Source organism: Tachysurus vachellii, chromosome 22 (assembly GCF_030014155.1).
Source record: "Tachysurus vachellii isolate PV-2020 chromosome 22, HZAU_Pvac_v1, whole genome shotgun sequence".
Taxonomy (NCBI): domain Eukaryota; kingdom Metazoa; phylum Chordata; class Actinopteri; order Siluriformes; family Bagridae; genus Tachysurus; species Tachysurus vachellii.
The window spans coordinates 2,310,001-2,325,000 of NC_083481.1; the positions used below are offsets into that span (position 1 = coordinate 2,310,001).

The 15,000-nt window shown below is 43.7% G+C and overlaps 1 protein-coding gene across 3 annotated transcripts in view; it reads right to left on the minus strand.

Annotated features, from left to right (window-relative positions):
- LOC132837967 (calmodulin-binding transcription activator 1-like) overlaps nucleotides 1–15,000 on the minus strand; it is a 252,278-nt gene that overhangs the window by 95,273 nt on the left and 142,005 nt on the right. For all 3 annotated transcript variants that reach the window (XM_060858022.1, XM_060858023.1, XM_060858021.1), the window contains exon 4: nucleotides 2,371–2,506. In XM_060858022.1, coding sequence (XP_060714005.1) covers nucleotides 2,371–2,506 — 136 coding nt within the window. The remainder of the gene's footprint in view (nucleotides 1–2,370; nucleotides 2,507–15,000) is intronic.

Below are 15,000 nucleotides of genomic sequence, written 5' to 3' on the forward strand. Positions count from 1 at the left end.
CCACCACCAACATCACCACCACTACCAACACCACCACCACTACCACCACCGAAACCACCACCACCACCAACACCACTACCAACACAGACACCACTACCAGCACAGACAGCACTACCAACACTTACACCACTATAACCATCAACACCAACAACACCAACACCGCCACTTTCACAGAATTACAAATTTCTCAGACTCTCTACCACACTATCGTTGTGTCTCAAATTGCATACATATGTGGAATTCTAGACTGTTTCCTGTTGGAGTTTCTGAATGATAGAAACCTCTTTCATAGCCTTAAAACCTACAAGAAGCTGTTCTTGAGACACATCCCAAAACATTCCTAATGTCCATTTCTGGTCAGTTTGGGAACTAAATGTCACAAAGGTTCTTCATTCAAACACATCCGAGTTCCATAAATAGACACCATCATGTTCTGAAGCCTGCTTTTAGACCTCAACATTAAAACATGAGCACGTATGTGAGTCCTCTGCTGTGTGTTTCCACGTGTGCCTCTCAAACGCTGATAAAAAAATACACAGAGGCACGGCAAGAATCAGACAAAAGCACAACGGCTGCCCTTTTACCATTTAACGAAGTCCAGGCGGAACAAACCCTTAATCAGGTCACATTTTTCAGGAAAAAACGATGGTTTCCTGTGCACTCTGTGAACTGAAAAAGCTTTACTCTAAAGCTGTAAATATCAGGAGAAATGAAGGAGCAGGTCGGCGCTGAGCTGCGGACTGCTTGTCAGACGTGATGCAGTAAAACACGTCAGGTTTAGTTGATTGGCAAAACGTGATCTTTCATGAACTGGATGTCATTTCGTGCCCTTTGACGCAAAAAAGCGCAAGATGATGTGAAAAACCTTAACAGCAGGAAAAGAAGAACGTTTAACCAAAGCTTCTTAACCATATTTATTTCTTTGTGTAAATTTTACCTACACAAAGTGACTTAACCGCAGTGGAAACGATTTCTTATTCGGAAATAACGGCGCGAGAAGTAAAGCGTGATGTGAAATATCTATGGATTAAAACTTGTTTTGTTATCGGTTTTCATTTCAAATGTTTCCATGAAGTCATCTGTATACGCAAGCCGCGTGCTGAGATGCACAGGCTGTTTAAAAACAGATAACGGTAACAATGGCTCGATGTTCCCCGTTACAAAGCTCTCACCCGTCCTATAGGTCGAGTTAATGAGATTAGATTTATTGTTAGCATTATTGTTTGCTTTTGCTGTAGTTAGGAGGTGAGAAATTGAGCTGCTTGTGCGACTGTCCTCAAACATACGTGTCCGTTGTTAAAAGTGCAATACAAATAAATTTGAATTGAATTGGATACAGGGGGGGGGGGCACGGCGGCTTAGTGGTTAGCACGTTCGCCTCACACCTCCAGGGTTGGGGGTTCGATTCCCGCCTCCGCCTTGTGTGTGTGGAGTTTGCATGTTCTCCCCGTGCCTCGGGGGTTTCCTCCGGGTACTCCGGTTTCCTCCCCCGGTCCAAAGACATGCATGGTAGGTTGATTGGCATCTCTGGAAAATTGTCTGTTTGAAAGTGTGTGATTGCGTGAGTGAATGAGTGTGTGTGTGTGTGCCCTGCGATGGGTTGGCACTCTGTCCAGGGTGTATCCTGCCTTGATGCCCGATGACGCCTGAGACCGTCGGTTCTGAGACAGGCTCCCCGTGACCCGAGGTAGTTCGGATAAGAGGTAGAAAATGAATGAATGAATGAATGAATTAGATACAAGCGCTGTAATATTAGTGGTGAAATATTTCCCATTTAAACCAGTACAACGAGTTTATTTTATCTCACTCGCCAGGTAAAGCATGAGCTGGAGGACGCTGTTATCTTAGATCTTCTCGCTCATTAACAAACGCAGGCGGTCCAGGACACTGTGTTTCACTGTGACAAACAGACAAACATTCTTCTCCTACACTCATTTTCACTAGCATTAGGTTAAAGCAGGAGCAGATAAAAACTTCTACACTTTTCTTTAATTTCTCCTGCTGATGAATGGAGTTCCTTCTCCCCTCCGCTTTCCCCTCACAGAATTCGATACAGGCTTTTGGGAGTGTTACGGCAGCTCTATAATAATGATCAGAGCTGGAGGAAGTGTTGTGCTGCTCGAGCTACGGCGGAGGGGGAATATTAAATGAAGAGCGGAACACCGCAGGAACCGAGTAAGGTTTCAGACGGCAGGATTTCTTCATATCTGCCAGCTTGTAACCAGCAGAAACTGGAATCTGAGGCAGTGCTGTTTGGTCTGATATGGAAGATGGATGCTAGAGATGAATTATTTAGCTCAGGAGGCTTTGTGTGTGTGTGTGTGTGCGTGTGTGTGTAGCATGTTGATGCCTCTGCTCACACTCTCATACCTCGACTCCCTGTACTTTGAGCTTCATGTGATCCTCCCGCGTGGTCTTGCCATCTTTCCTCTTCTTCCAGCAGTAGCCGTCTTTCCTGTACTTTACTTTCTTCCTGTTGTACAGGATCATAGACCCATTTTGTGGCCTGAAAATGAAGAGAGAGAGAGAGAGAGAGAGAGAGTTATAAATAGAAGGAAAATCCACCAGATCTTTGGTACTCGAGTGATGGAGAACATTTCTTTGCTGCCTCAGCTGATGTTGTGAAGCTGGTGGTGATGAGCTCAGTCTAACACGTCGCACCAGCTGTGTTGAGATGCTGTGAATGTGCAGCTCAACTCAAGTATGATTATTTACATCATTTACCATTCTTATCATACACTTTGTGCCCTCTCATTTGAGGAGGGGTTTATTCATCCCAGAACAGGCTCCGCCCCTTTCGTCTTGTGATTTATAGGGACGATTCACAATAAAGGGACACGCCGGCACAAACGAACGCTACATAAACACTACACAACAGAGTAAATTTGTCCCTTCTCAGGATGAAATGCTCCCTTTCACTCACAACACCGTGCCTCTGCCTTCCCTCATACTGTATGATGCGACATTAAAATTTGTGACCTTTCTCTGCTAAAATAAACGCTCGATCTACGAAACCCATTTTCGCGTTTTATGACATCATCGACCTCACGCGCAGTCGTTCGGGGCGGTTATGGGGAATGAACAGCGCATTTCTCTCATAAGTGTTTATCAGTGGCATAAGCAGGAATGATGGACTGTTCTCCAGACCTCTGTATTACACACATTAATGTCTCCATTGGGCCTCTTTATCTGCCACATCGATTCCCATTTGTATTGAGAGTTTATTACTAGCCCTCTCCTTCACTGTTTTATGGCATTCTTCTAACGCCAATGCTTTTTTTTCTCTCCTCTTTTTCTAGATTTTTTGACGTGGTGACTTCGCTGCCCATCAGAGACGCTTTAACTGGAGCTGGATTGAGAAACTGGTGCAGAAGAAGGAGGCTGGTTCCTCTAATGTTTTTAACAATATTTATCAAATATTACATTAAATTTATTTCAGATGATCATGATCACAGAAATGAATGCACGATCGAGCGAATATTTTTAAATGTCATCGTGTCTTTACTAGTAGGAGATTAAAAGAAGAACGATGTTCACACACACAAAAAAAATTGATATTTTACAAAGATTTTTTGGATGCAACAATAAAAAAAAACTCCTGAAACATTTTGTGCCAAGCTTTTATAGAGTAAGATCTGTTTATCGCATCGCTCTCTCTTTCTCCTTCAATGTTTTCTAGTCAAAGGAATTTTTTTTAACTCACCTGTCACCTGCCGATTTATTTATTTTTAATTCTAATAGAAAATTATTCATTCCTTCAGTCCATGAGTCATTCGTTTACTTTAATATTGATTTCTAAAGCTTTTTAAAAAAGTGTTTTTTTTGTTTTTTTTGCACGGTGGCTTAGTGGTTAGCACGTTCGTCTCACACCACCAGGGTTGGGGGTTCGATTCCCACCTCCACCTTGTGTGTGTGGAGTTTGCATGTTCTCCCCGTGCCTCGGGGGTTTCCTCCGGGTACTCCGGTTTCCTCCCCCGGTCCAAAGACACGCATGGTAGGTTGATTGGCATCTCTGGAAAATTGTCCGTAGTGTGTGATTGCGTGAGTGAATGAGAGTGTGTGTGTGTGCCCTGTGATGGGTTGGCACTCCGTCCAGGGTGTATCCTGCCTTGATGCACGATGACGCCTGAGATAGGCACAGGCTCCCCGTGACCCGAGGTAGTTCGGATAAGCGGTAGAAGATGAGTGAAAGTGAGTAAGAGTCCTTGCTTGCTGTTTAAATAGAAGCTGTGTGATGTACTGCACGTTTGGAGGAGTGGGATTTAATACAGTAACGGTGTGAACGCTATACGCTCGGCTCCTTTGGCCTCGGACCTGTGGGGAAGACATTTTCATTTTTTAATTGAAGCCAGTCAGTCAGTCCCCAGAAAGGAAACAGAAATAGAAGAGAAATGGAGCACTTTAGCTGGGGTCTTGTAAGGCGTGCCCCGAGCATATTCAGAGCGGAGAGCGAGCGAGACTTCGGCTCCTGCTCCCTCCTCCGTCACTGTGTACGTAAGCGATCCAATTAATCTTATCGGAATTATACATATTTATACATGGAGAGTGGGATGGGAAGAAAAGAAACACAGAGCTCTTCGTTATCGGACGTGGATGACAGAGGGCTCCTTCTGTTTCTGCAAATTAATGGAGAATAATTCCGTGCTGGCAGAAGTGTGCGTTCTTAACGGGACAAACTTCTTATCTACAGAATGTCTCGTGTTTAGTTTACAATATAAATCTCGTAAATACAACTTTTAAAGTAGCTTTTAATGGCCGGGCGCGTGCTGTGATGAATTATGAATGGGTTCGCAGTGTTTCCGTAATGCATTAAGAAGATATAAAGCCTAGAATCGACACGCTTGAGAAGCAAAATACATCCAGGGACCGTATTGTAATTATGCAATTAATTCATAAGGCGACATAATCCTTAAGTAAGTACGCCTCCAGAGCTACGGTGTATCGGCTGGTCCGCTGATAGAATCCCTGCACATTATGTGATATTAAAAGCTACTAATTTAACCGCTATGGCGATGATGAACTTGTTACTTCGTGGAGAAACGGTCGATCGTTTCTTTTGTTACGAAGAGCTCGGGAGGAAGGTGGCTCGTAATGATTCTCCTGAGATCTTAACCGTGTTAATAAGGTAAGGTAATAAAATTCAGAGTAGATCGTCAGACGCTGACGGTGTTAAGACGTGAATACGACGCGCTTACAGTCTTGAGTAATATCCTATTATATGAGCATCAGGAACATCTGAACTAAGACCGAATATCGGTCAGGATGATCCGTGTGGTTCCTTCAGCTCCACAGGAAGTGAAATGACTTCTTTCCCTTCACTCGTTATAAGATCCGACACGTCCACAGGGTTCTGATCAGATTTTAGTTAACGTTTAGGTTCCATAGAGCAAAATGTTTAGTAAAACTACTGAAAACTTTTGCACTTTTATACTCGGTTGACTTTTACAATCACATTCCCTCACTTTCACTCGAGTAATTTTCTTTTATAGGGATTTTTTGATGGATGTCTCGTAATAATCTACTCTAGTGATGCTGTAACTTAAATCTAAAAATAAAAAATAAATCTTACATTTCCTAACGTGCACATTCTACAAAACAGTGAAATATAAAGCGACGGTTAGGAAATGGTCAAACTAAAACATTTAAGATTTAAAGCCGTTAGAAAAAAAGGAGAAAAGAAAGAAGAAGAAGAAATAAAGTGGAATGGATTTATGATCGTATGGAGATAAAAATAATTCCACACTGAGCGAAACGGCTTTTTATTTGTGGAAGGATTTATGATGCTGTAAAATAGCATAAATGATGTGAATAATTGCTCTTTTTTTTTATAAAAAACAGAATCACAATCTTACACAATCTTATACACAATCTTACACAATCACACACTCAGGGACCTGCTGCTAAGAAACTGTGTTCATTCTAGTATTACTGCACGCAATATTGTCTGAACTAACAGTATTTACATACAGTATTGACACTCGTCGGTCGGCGCTGTTTTTTGTTTACTGTCTTTTGTGTATTGTCTTTTTTGTATTTTGTGTATTGTCTTGTAACCTTTTGTCTGCACTGTCTTTTGTCCTGCAGTGTCTTGTCTGTCTTGTCCTGAACTGTCTTGTTTGTATTGTCCTGCACTGTCTTGTCTGTATTGTCCTGCACTGTCTTGTCTGTATTGTCCTGCACTGTCTTGTCTGTATTGTCCTGCACTGTCTTGTCTGTATTGTCCTGCACTGTCTTGTTTGTATTGTCCTACACTGTCTTGTCTTGTTTGTATTGTCCTGCACTGTCTTGTCTGTATTGTCCTGCACTGTCTTGTCTGTATTGTCCTACACTGTCTTGTCTGTCTTGTCCTGCACTGTCTTGTCTGTCTTGTCCTGCACTGTTTGCACCAGGTTGCACAGTTGCACTTTATGTGACTAGGACTACTTACTTAAGTCCTTGCCCTGTCTTTGTTTTATGTAGCACCCTGGTCCTGGAGAAACGTTGTCTCATGTCACTGTGTACTGCAACAGCTATATATGGTTGAAATGACAATAAAAGCTTCTTGACTTGACTTGACTTGAAGCTGGAACACAAGATGAGTGCACGAAGAAGATCCAGGGGGCGCTGATGAGCTTAACCTTTCTGACGGTGTCTCATTCTTTACTTACAAATTTCTCCACAAGGACGTTTCCTACTTTTGTGTTAAATAAATAATTTTAATTATTGTTTTAAATAATTCAAGGTCTTTTAAACCTTTAGATTCTTGAGGAACTGAAAACAGTGAAGAACATTTTAAAAACCGTATATTTATACAGAGAACGTCGGAATTCTATAAAACATATCTATTTCTGTTTGTGTAATATGCACATTAGGTCCTGATAGGAATTAACCGGTGCAGTGTCATGCTGTTACAGGAAAATAATCAGCGTCACTGTTCGACTCTTTATATTCATGTACTTTCATTTATCTTATACCACATCCGGCTGCCAACTGTATAACCGTCATATATATGAAAGAAAAGCATGTTATGTTCTGGAATAAACAACCTTTCCATCCCATTATTCCTGTTAGAACAAGCGAATTTGTGTAAACCTTTTAGAAAAGCAATCGATGCCTCCTGACCAATCAGAATGCAGAATTGGACAGCACTGTGGTGTGTGTTATTATTCCATCGCCATGGTGATTTTTAGTGAGCAGTAGTTTCTTGGGTCTTTGTGCTGATTCCGTGTGTGTGTGTGTGTGTGTGTGTGTGTGTGTGTGTGTGTGCAGCTTTCATCAAGTCTCCAGGGTGAAAAGAAGCCAAATTACAAGCAGAAACAGATCCAGTATCAAGGTCAGTCTATTTGCAACAAATAGTCCTAGAAACTATTTGGAGTAACATCGGCGCTTGGTTTTAGAGATGATTTTGTCAGAAAAGCGTTTTTCTTCCGGGACTGACCGCCCCGCCCGGCCCGGCCCCGCCCCGCCCCGCCCCGCCCCTCTGTCCAGACGACGCGTCTGCGTTTTCACCTTTTAATAAAAGTGACAACTACAACAAATATCCTTATGTACTCTGCTTCAATGTCATCAATCTTACACATCAATCAATCACCCCATTAGTGTGAGGACAAGGGCTGGGCCGGCTTGGAACACACACACACGCACACACACACACACACACACACACACACACACACACACACACACACACACACACACACACACAGTGTGACTTGATCTGTCCTGTCAGCAGACGGCTGATGATGGAAGACGGGAGTTCATTGTTGTCAGGGTGTTTTATCAGACTACGCTCCCTATCATATGCCTTGACAGGAAGTACTTTAAATGTAAATACCCAGTTGTCTCCAGAACAGGTTCTCACCTTGCGCGCTAACGTTATACGCCACACGTGACACGTCCCGATTCATCATTCATGAAACGTTCGATCGATACGCGACGTGTAAAGTCTTTCCACAGGTAAAGGAAGAGAGTGTACGTTTGCGCTTCTGCTTGATCGAGTGAGCATGCTAGGTTAGCTTAGGTTAGCGTTTGTTATTTTATTTATTTATTTTTTTTTAAGGCTAAGGCTTTCTGCCGTTTTGGGTTTTCTACAAACAATCAAACCGCTGTCCCTGCACAGCTTATCAGGATGAAGGACCCCACAGAGGGTTTATAAATAAAGGCTGTGTTCTGTTGTTAGCACGGCGCAAGTGGAGGTTGTGTGTGTCAGTTAGCCTGGAAGGCGGGCAGCGAGATTGTAGCGTCTTATCTCCCGAAAGCAGAGAGCGACCGTGCTGCCAGGGATCAATAAGGTGACCACAGGTGACTTTAAAACACACGACACTTTTAGCTATTCTTCCGAGCGCATGCTAACCCGGGCACAGCTGACTCGTGAATGCTTTGGATTCTGGAGTTGAGTAATCGCATAGGCGAGTTGCACCGACTGGTGGATTTGAGTCTCATTTTAAGGATCTGTACCCCTGAGGTCAGGCACGACGGTGGCGTCCGGAGTCACGCTGCGGGCCGTAATGGAAAGCCTGAACTTTGTGTTGCGATGTTCTGCTGTGTGAGTCAGAACCAGGCAGCACAAACACGACTCATGAGACGGAGTCATCGTTGCCTTCGCTACCCGGAGACGAGTCAACGTTTTCGTGTGCTTTGAATATTTTATTTTTAGGTATTAGTGTTTAGTTTGCCTTCGGGTTCCGAAACGTCCTATTTAGGAGATAAAAAAAACAAAAAAAACGTGCTGATCTCTTTTAAAACGGTAATAAATAAATTGTTTACTTCTAGTCAGAAAGAAAAAATAGTTTGCAAAGTTTAGGCAATTCAAAAGATAGTTTACGAGTGTTGACTACAGGTATAAAAACAACAAAAGTCTGTGTTTTTTTTCAGAGGTTGCAGGAGAAGATGTGTGAGAAAGAGAGGAGAAAGAGTTTATACTTGTGTTCGGTTATCTCATCTGTTTTAGAAGGGCACAATGTGTGCGGAACCGATGGCCAGGTTTAATTAAGCCGTTTGAAGAAGTGGTGGCTGTGACGTGAATACATCAGAGTATCAGTGCTTAGGTCGTCTGCCCACACACACACACACACACACACACATACCTACAATACATAAGGTATTTCTTTCTCCCTCCTCCTCCATCTTTCACCACACCCACAGGGAGTCAAATTAATTTCTTGCAAGACTGCAGGGTATTAAAGGAAGAGACGGTGGTCTTTGAAAGTGAGCAGATCTTCAGTCTTTTGTTGTATTGGATCAGGATTCTTGCTGAGATGAGATGGAGTTGCTTCCTTGTCTAATGTGTCACGCCACTGGAATGCACCGGGACATCTCCTTAAAAATCAGCTTTTTATGACAGCTTAATCGTATGCAATATTTGAACTGTTTTTTTCCCCCTAACTGTGTGTGATGAGAACAATCTCCATTTAGTCCTATTTTAAACTTGAGGTTTCATCAAATCAGCTTTTTTCCCCTCCGCCCTGTTCAGCCTTTATGTGTCTCAGAAGCTAGACCAGTCATTGCCTGTGGCCTCTGACTCTGCCCTATTTAAAACCCTGTCTAAATACAGCACAGTATGTTCTCCCTTCTGCCTGCCTCTCCGGCTCCTCGCCTCGCCTCGCCTCGGCTCAGCGTAGGCTCGGTCCATTCCCATTCTCGTCTCATCCCTGTCTCACACCTCTGTAATTTCATATCCATCATTAAAAGGCTCGGGGAGAATGAGGCTCCGCCGGAGCACCCGGCTATAAAAAGCGTTCCACCGACGAGCGCCTTGCCTTCCATTTCCATCTCTGTTGTAAATTGGCAATTTCTGGAAGCCTGACAACATTGTTCTCTCGACAAAGAGTGAGGAGAAGACAGCAGCTTATTAACCTGGTCTCAGATGCGCCCACCGTTCAGGTTAATAACCGCAAAGCGAAACATCCGGGGGCCCGGGGGAGAGCAGACCGTGAGACCGGCGTTGATGGTCGTGCAAGAGACAGGCAGCAAAGCCCAAGAGCTGATTGCAATAAAATTAGATTAATCTTTGAAATGATACAAAGGGGCCTTGGATGCTTGATCCCTCTCAGATGCTTCCTCTCTCTTTTTCTCCTGTCCTGGCAGTTTTACCCTCCTCTCTTCTTCGCTTCATTCTTCCCCCGACTCTCCTTCCACCTCTCCAAAGTTCCTCTCTGTTCTCATCTCCTTGAACAACCTCCGGTTTTCATCTCTTCTCCGCTTTATTGATCAACAGTCAAAAGTTTTGTCATATTCACTATAATTAAATGATGATGTAATGTCCAGATACAGTGACGCATCATTCGTGACGCGGCGCTCGGCGGCTTTAAGAGTGCAGGCCTTAACTAGCCGATTTATCTGACTGTGCTGTTTGTCTCAGCAGTTTGTTCTTTTGTCTTTCCCAAAGGAAAAACAAAAGGGAGAGAAAAAGACGGCGTGTCTAGGTTGCGCTGTCGGCACAGCCCTAGAAATTCAACTCTCGTTCATCCGCGTGGAGTCGTATAGTTGGCTGTAAACAGGAAGCTAAGATTTTTATACGGGTATACGTGTGAAACCTGAGTCATCGACGTCCAAGCTCGCCGAGAAAAGATTCACCTTTTTATTCTGCTTCGACTTTACGAAAGTCGATGGTTTTCTCTGCTACAGGTTTGTGTCAGCGGTTTTGCCCTGACTCCAGAGGGAAAAAAGTGAGAGACAGTAAAGTGTGTGTGGCAGACCTGTAGCCAGCGGTGCACGTTGTGTGCCAGCGGCACTGCCCGAGGAATCCGATGGATCAGCTCTCATTCATCAGTGTGCAGTGGCGTGCCTCTCCGGCCCACTGACCCGGCACACAGTGTGGCCACTGGGCCCGATATCGACCCACTCCACATGTCTACACCATGGGAGGAGATGAAGAAGTGGACAAAAGAAAGAAAAAAGAAAGTAGCAAAGTCACGCAATGTCGATGAGCAAGACGATCGTTTTAGCAGTTGTTTGGATTTTTCTTCCACATAAAAACATTAATCAGGTTTCAGATATTAGGAATTTACAGTTACTGTGCTGTGTTTGTTGATTCCGGTTCACGCTGTACATTTGATACACTTCCGTAATCTCAAACATAAGTGATCACAATCAGGTTTTGCTGTTAGCTCCTGAAAACGTACAACGACATCGTGTTTCATTAATGATCACCGTCACATTAATGAGAAACTCCCCAAGTCCCTTAAAGAATAAAGCACTGCTGCATCGCTCTATTAAGGCAGAGATCTTGCAAAATCTCACTGTGCCATGATCGTCAGATGGTCCAACAGTATTCTGGGATAATAAAAATAGACCCAGTTAAATACCGAATGCCATTAAATGTATCGTAGTGGTCAATACATTAGTAAAAGAAACTGTAGTAAGAATAAAAAAACCTTGTCTCTGCTGCGTCAGGGTGGAGAGGATGTGTGTAGCGACTGAGCTGGTAGTGGATCATTTGATGAACAGCTGACGGGAATAAGCAGGAGCTTTAGGATGACACATGCCTCTGAGATGGAGAGCATCCTTAAACAAATCCCTGACATATCCTCTCTATTCCTGCGGTAAACCTCAGGGATATATGACAGATACGTGTTCTTACGCTCCGGCTGGGGGGTGACTCGTTTATACGACACACCGCTGGACACTGTTTAGTCACAGCAGCATGGAGTATCGCTCTCACTTTTGTTTACCCTTATCTTCCTTTTCCTCGTGTCAAAAAAGACACGACAGGCACAGAGATGTTTGGAAAGGTCTAGGTTACGTTAGCAGCGACCTGGAACTGAGAGCCACTACACAAAGCTAATATTGACCAACCCTGACTTATCGGATGAAGAGTAAAAACAGACAGCGAGGCGGGGAAGGAGAGGAGGAGACGGTGAGAGACGCTGTCCTCTGTAACGTATGGTCCTGACATCGAGGGTCAGAAGGTCGTTGTGAAGCGCGCAGGCCGATAAATACTGCATCAGCAGCGAGCTGATTCCTCCGCTTCCCATCCCATAAGCACCTCTGCCAACGCTGCTGCCAGCAGAAATACTGAATATCAATGACCACTCCACCTTCCCTGTGGTCGCCTCTGCTTCTGATCCTTTTGACCCCCATTTCCTGCCTCCATTTCCCCGCCCAGTGGGAGCCATCTCTGGATTCGTTCATCCTCTTCCTCCTCCTCCACTCTTCATGGCTCATCTTCTCAGACAGATGGCGGTGAGCCAGATTAGTGCTTCCTGACACATCCTGGGAAGGATATCTACTGCGATCCAGTGTGTGAACTGGCTTGGATTAGACCGCATGGACGTACAGCGTGTCTTATAGAAAGAAGAAAATGTCCAAAGAAAACCTGACGCATGGTGCGTTGAGCTACTTTCATTTTTAGGCAGATTAAAAGTGACGTGGATGTAACGCAGACTGCTGTGGTCTGGCCAGAGTACAAACATAGAGTAGAACATGAATCCACACCTTCTGATTAATCAGATATCAGCAGCGATGTGATGCGATACACTCGAGCACAAGTGAGTACATGGAGCACTTTACGCAATCAGTGTTAGTAGCAAAATGAGATGTTTATTTAGGTTCTACCTGTAGATTATCACTCCACCATCCAGGAGGACACTGCAGGAGTTTCCACAGTGCCCACGGCACAAGGTTGTCTACCTGCTCTGATGCCAAAGCTTATAAACATCCCAATTTACCTTCACGATGGCCAACGCGCTGCAACCGGCGGGTTAAAAAACAAACATCAAGCAGAACCTTGACACAAGACGGCCTTTCGGTTGACAGCGGGACGAAAAACAATCCCTCTTTTTTGTCTCTTTATTGCTACCGCTGTGTATGTATGAGAAAACCGCGGCCCCGTAAAGCCCCTGCTTTTTTGTCCAGCAGTGTCAGATTTACATCCCTCGTTAAGCCAATGACACCTTCCACTCGTGGTGGCTCGTTAGTGTGGCTCGCTGCCTGTTTTAGCAGGGGCAACACGCTATTAAGATCACGCTTCATTAATAAATATGGCATTATAGCGTAATATTCTCACAAGGACAGACCGCTTCTGTCCAAGCCTATTGTGGATTTTATCAAAACTTTAGGGGAATCATTTGTTTACGCTTCCTGTTATCCGTGATTCGAAGAGTCCCGGGTAAACAAGGTGTCGGAAAAGTCGGTAAAGTTATGCGTGGTGCTTTTGGCTGCTCTTGGGAATAAATACAGTTGTTTGTGTTGTGGAGTTTCATGGAGCTGTGTGTGTGTGTGTGTGTGTCTGAGCTAGGAGGGACTGATGGGATGCGAGTGTTTAAAACAAACTCATTTGCATGACTTGATGAGGTTCCGGGGGAGTCGAGAGCGTGTATGTGTCAGTGAAGGTGACCTGCAGGGTTAATAGAATGCGAGGCAGAGAAGACGACAGTCACCTCCATCTTCAGTCTACTGCTGCTCTTTTTTTCCTGGTACAGTCTATTTCTGTCCCTCTCAAACTTGTAAAATGTAACACAACTTTACACGTGAATGCTGCCGCTAACAATAATTTAATATGTTATGAAATGTTAGCAGATTAAGCGGAATGATCAAATGCACAATAAAAAGTCTTTAGATTGTGAAATTGTGGAGTTCAGAACGTAGGAAGTCTCACACGCGTATTTTAGCTGCTCTTTAATTATGTCGCTTTGTAGAAGCCAACATTCTGTTTTCTTATTTAAGCTTAGACAAAAAGTTATCAAGAGTAACTCCTCCTAGGGCTTTCCAGCCACATGCACCAAATTCGGATATGTTGTAGACGCTGGTCTGTTTGTTGCTGTTACTTTTCTAAGCGATCCGAGTAACGGTACTTCTGGTACCGGGTCTCAAAATGGCCTTTTTTCCCATAGACTCCCATTATAAACTTTGGAGGTTTATAACTCGGCAAATTTTCGAACTATCTACACCAAACTCGACCAGCTCCTTTAGGGTGATACTCTGAACAAACTTTTAAATTGGTGTACCGACTGGCCTTTCGGTTGTGCCGTGGCCCCGCCCCCAAAATATGCAAAATCAAAAAACATGGACATGTGACATATCAAAACACTCAGAACAATGAGGGAAACTTCCTCACAGGCATTCTGATGATGTCACGTGACGTCACGTGATGTCATGTGAAAATATATCAAAACACTCAGCCCAATGTGGGGAACTTCCTCAAGAGTATTCGGAAGACGTCACATGCTCGTCTCGGCTTGCCTCCAAATGTTTTGGCACCCTAGCTTTCTGTCCACTTGCCTCCAAACGTAACACTGATCCTTATGTTCACTCGCCTCCAATAAACACCGGCCTTTTCGAATACTTGCTTTGTCAAAGCCAACATCAAAGTTTGTCATGACAAAATTTACAAATCTAGTTCACTTTACGAACACACGTGAACTGCTGACTTCTTAATTCTGATTGGTTAAAAAGGTGTCAGTTTATTTACTGACATTGATGGGGTTTTCTATTAAAACGCGTTTCTCTAGCAATGGCTTATTGGCAGGGACATTATTTTTTGTCTTATTAAGTAGAAGCTGGTGAGGGAGCGAATGTTTACTGCTGAGACGGTGCAAATGAAAACAGGAAGTGACTGTTTAGTGGACATTCCACAACATTACATGGCTACTTGTCTGTGGTATTAGAGGATCAGCTCAAAAATACTGTTCTGAAATGATCGTAATTTATTAGATTAATAATTAAATGTGATGCAGGAAGGATTCGGTTTAGCTTTTTGTGCTGAATTAATCAGATGTGCTTGATTTATAATTAATAATCTAATATTCACTCTGATATTACACCCGACTCAATTAAACAAATTTTAAAGAGGTTATGAGCTAATCGAGCCCCGAGCCTTGTTTCCTTCACTGCTTTTTCCCCTCGGTGTCAGTCTACAGCGTCTCCAACAGTGCTCCTGATCGGGTATGCCGAGACCGATGTGGTTTTTACAGGTGTGCAGGAGAGAGAGAGAGAGAGCGAGAGAGAGAGAGAGAGAGAGAAACAGAGAGAGAGAGAGAGAGAGAGAGAGAGAGAGAGAGAAACAGAGAGAGACAGAGCATG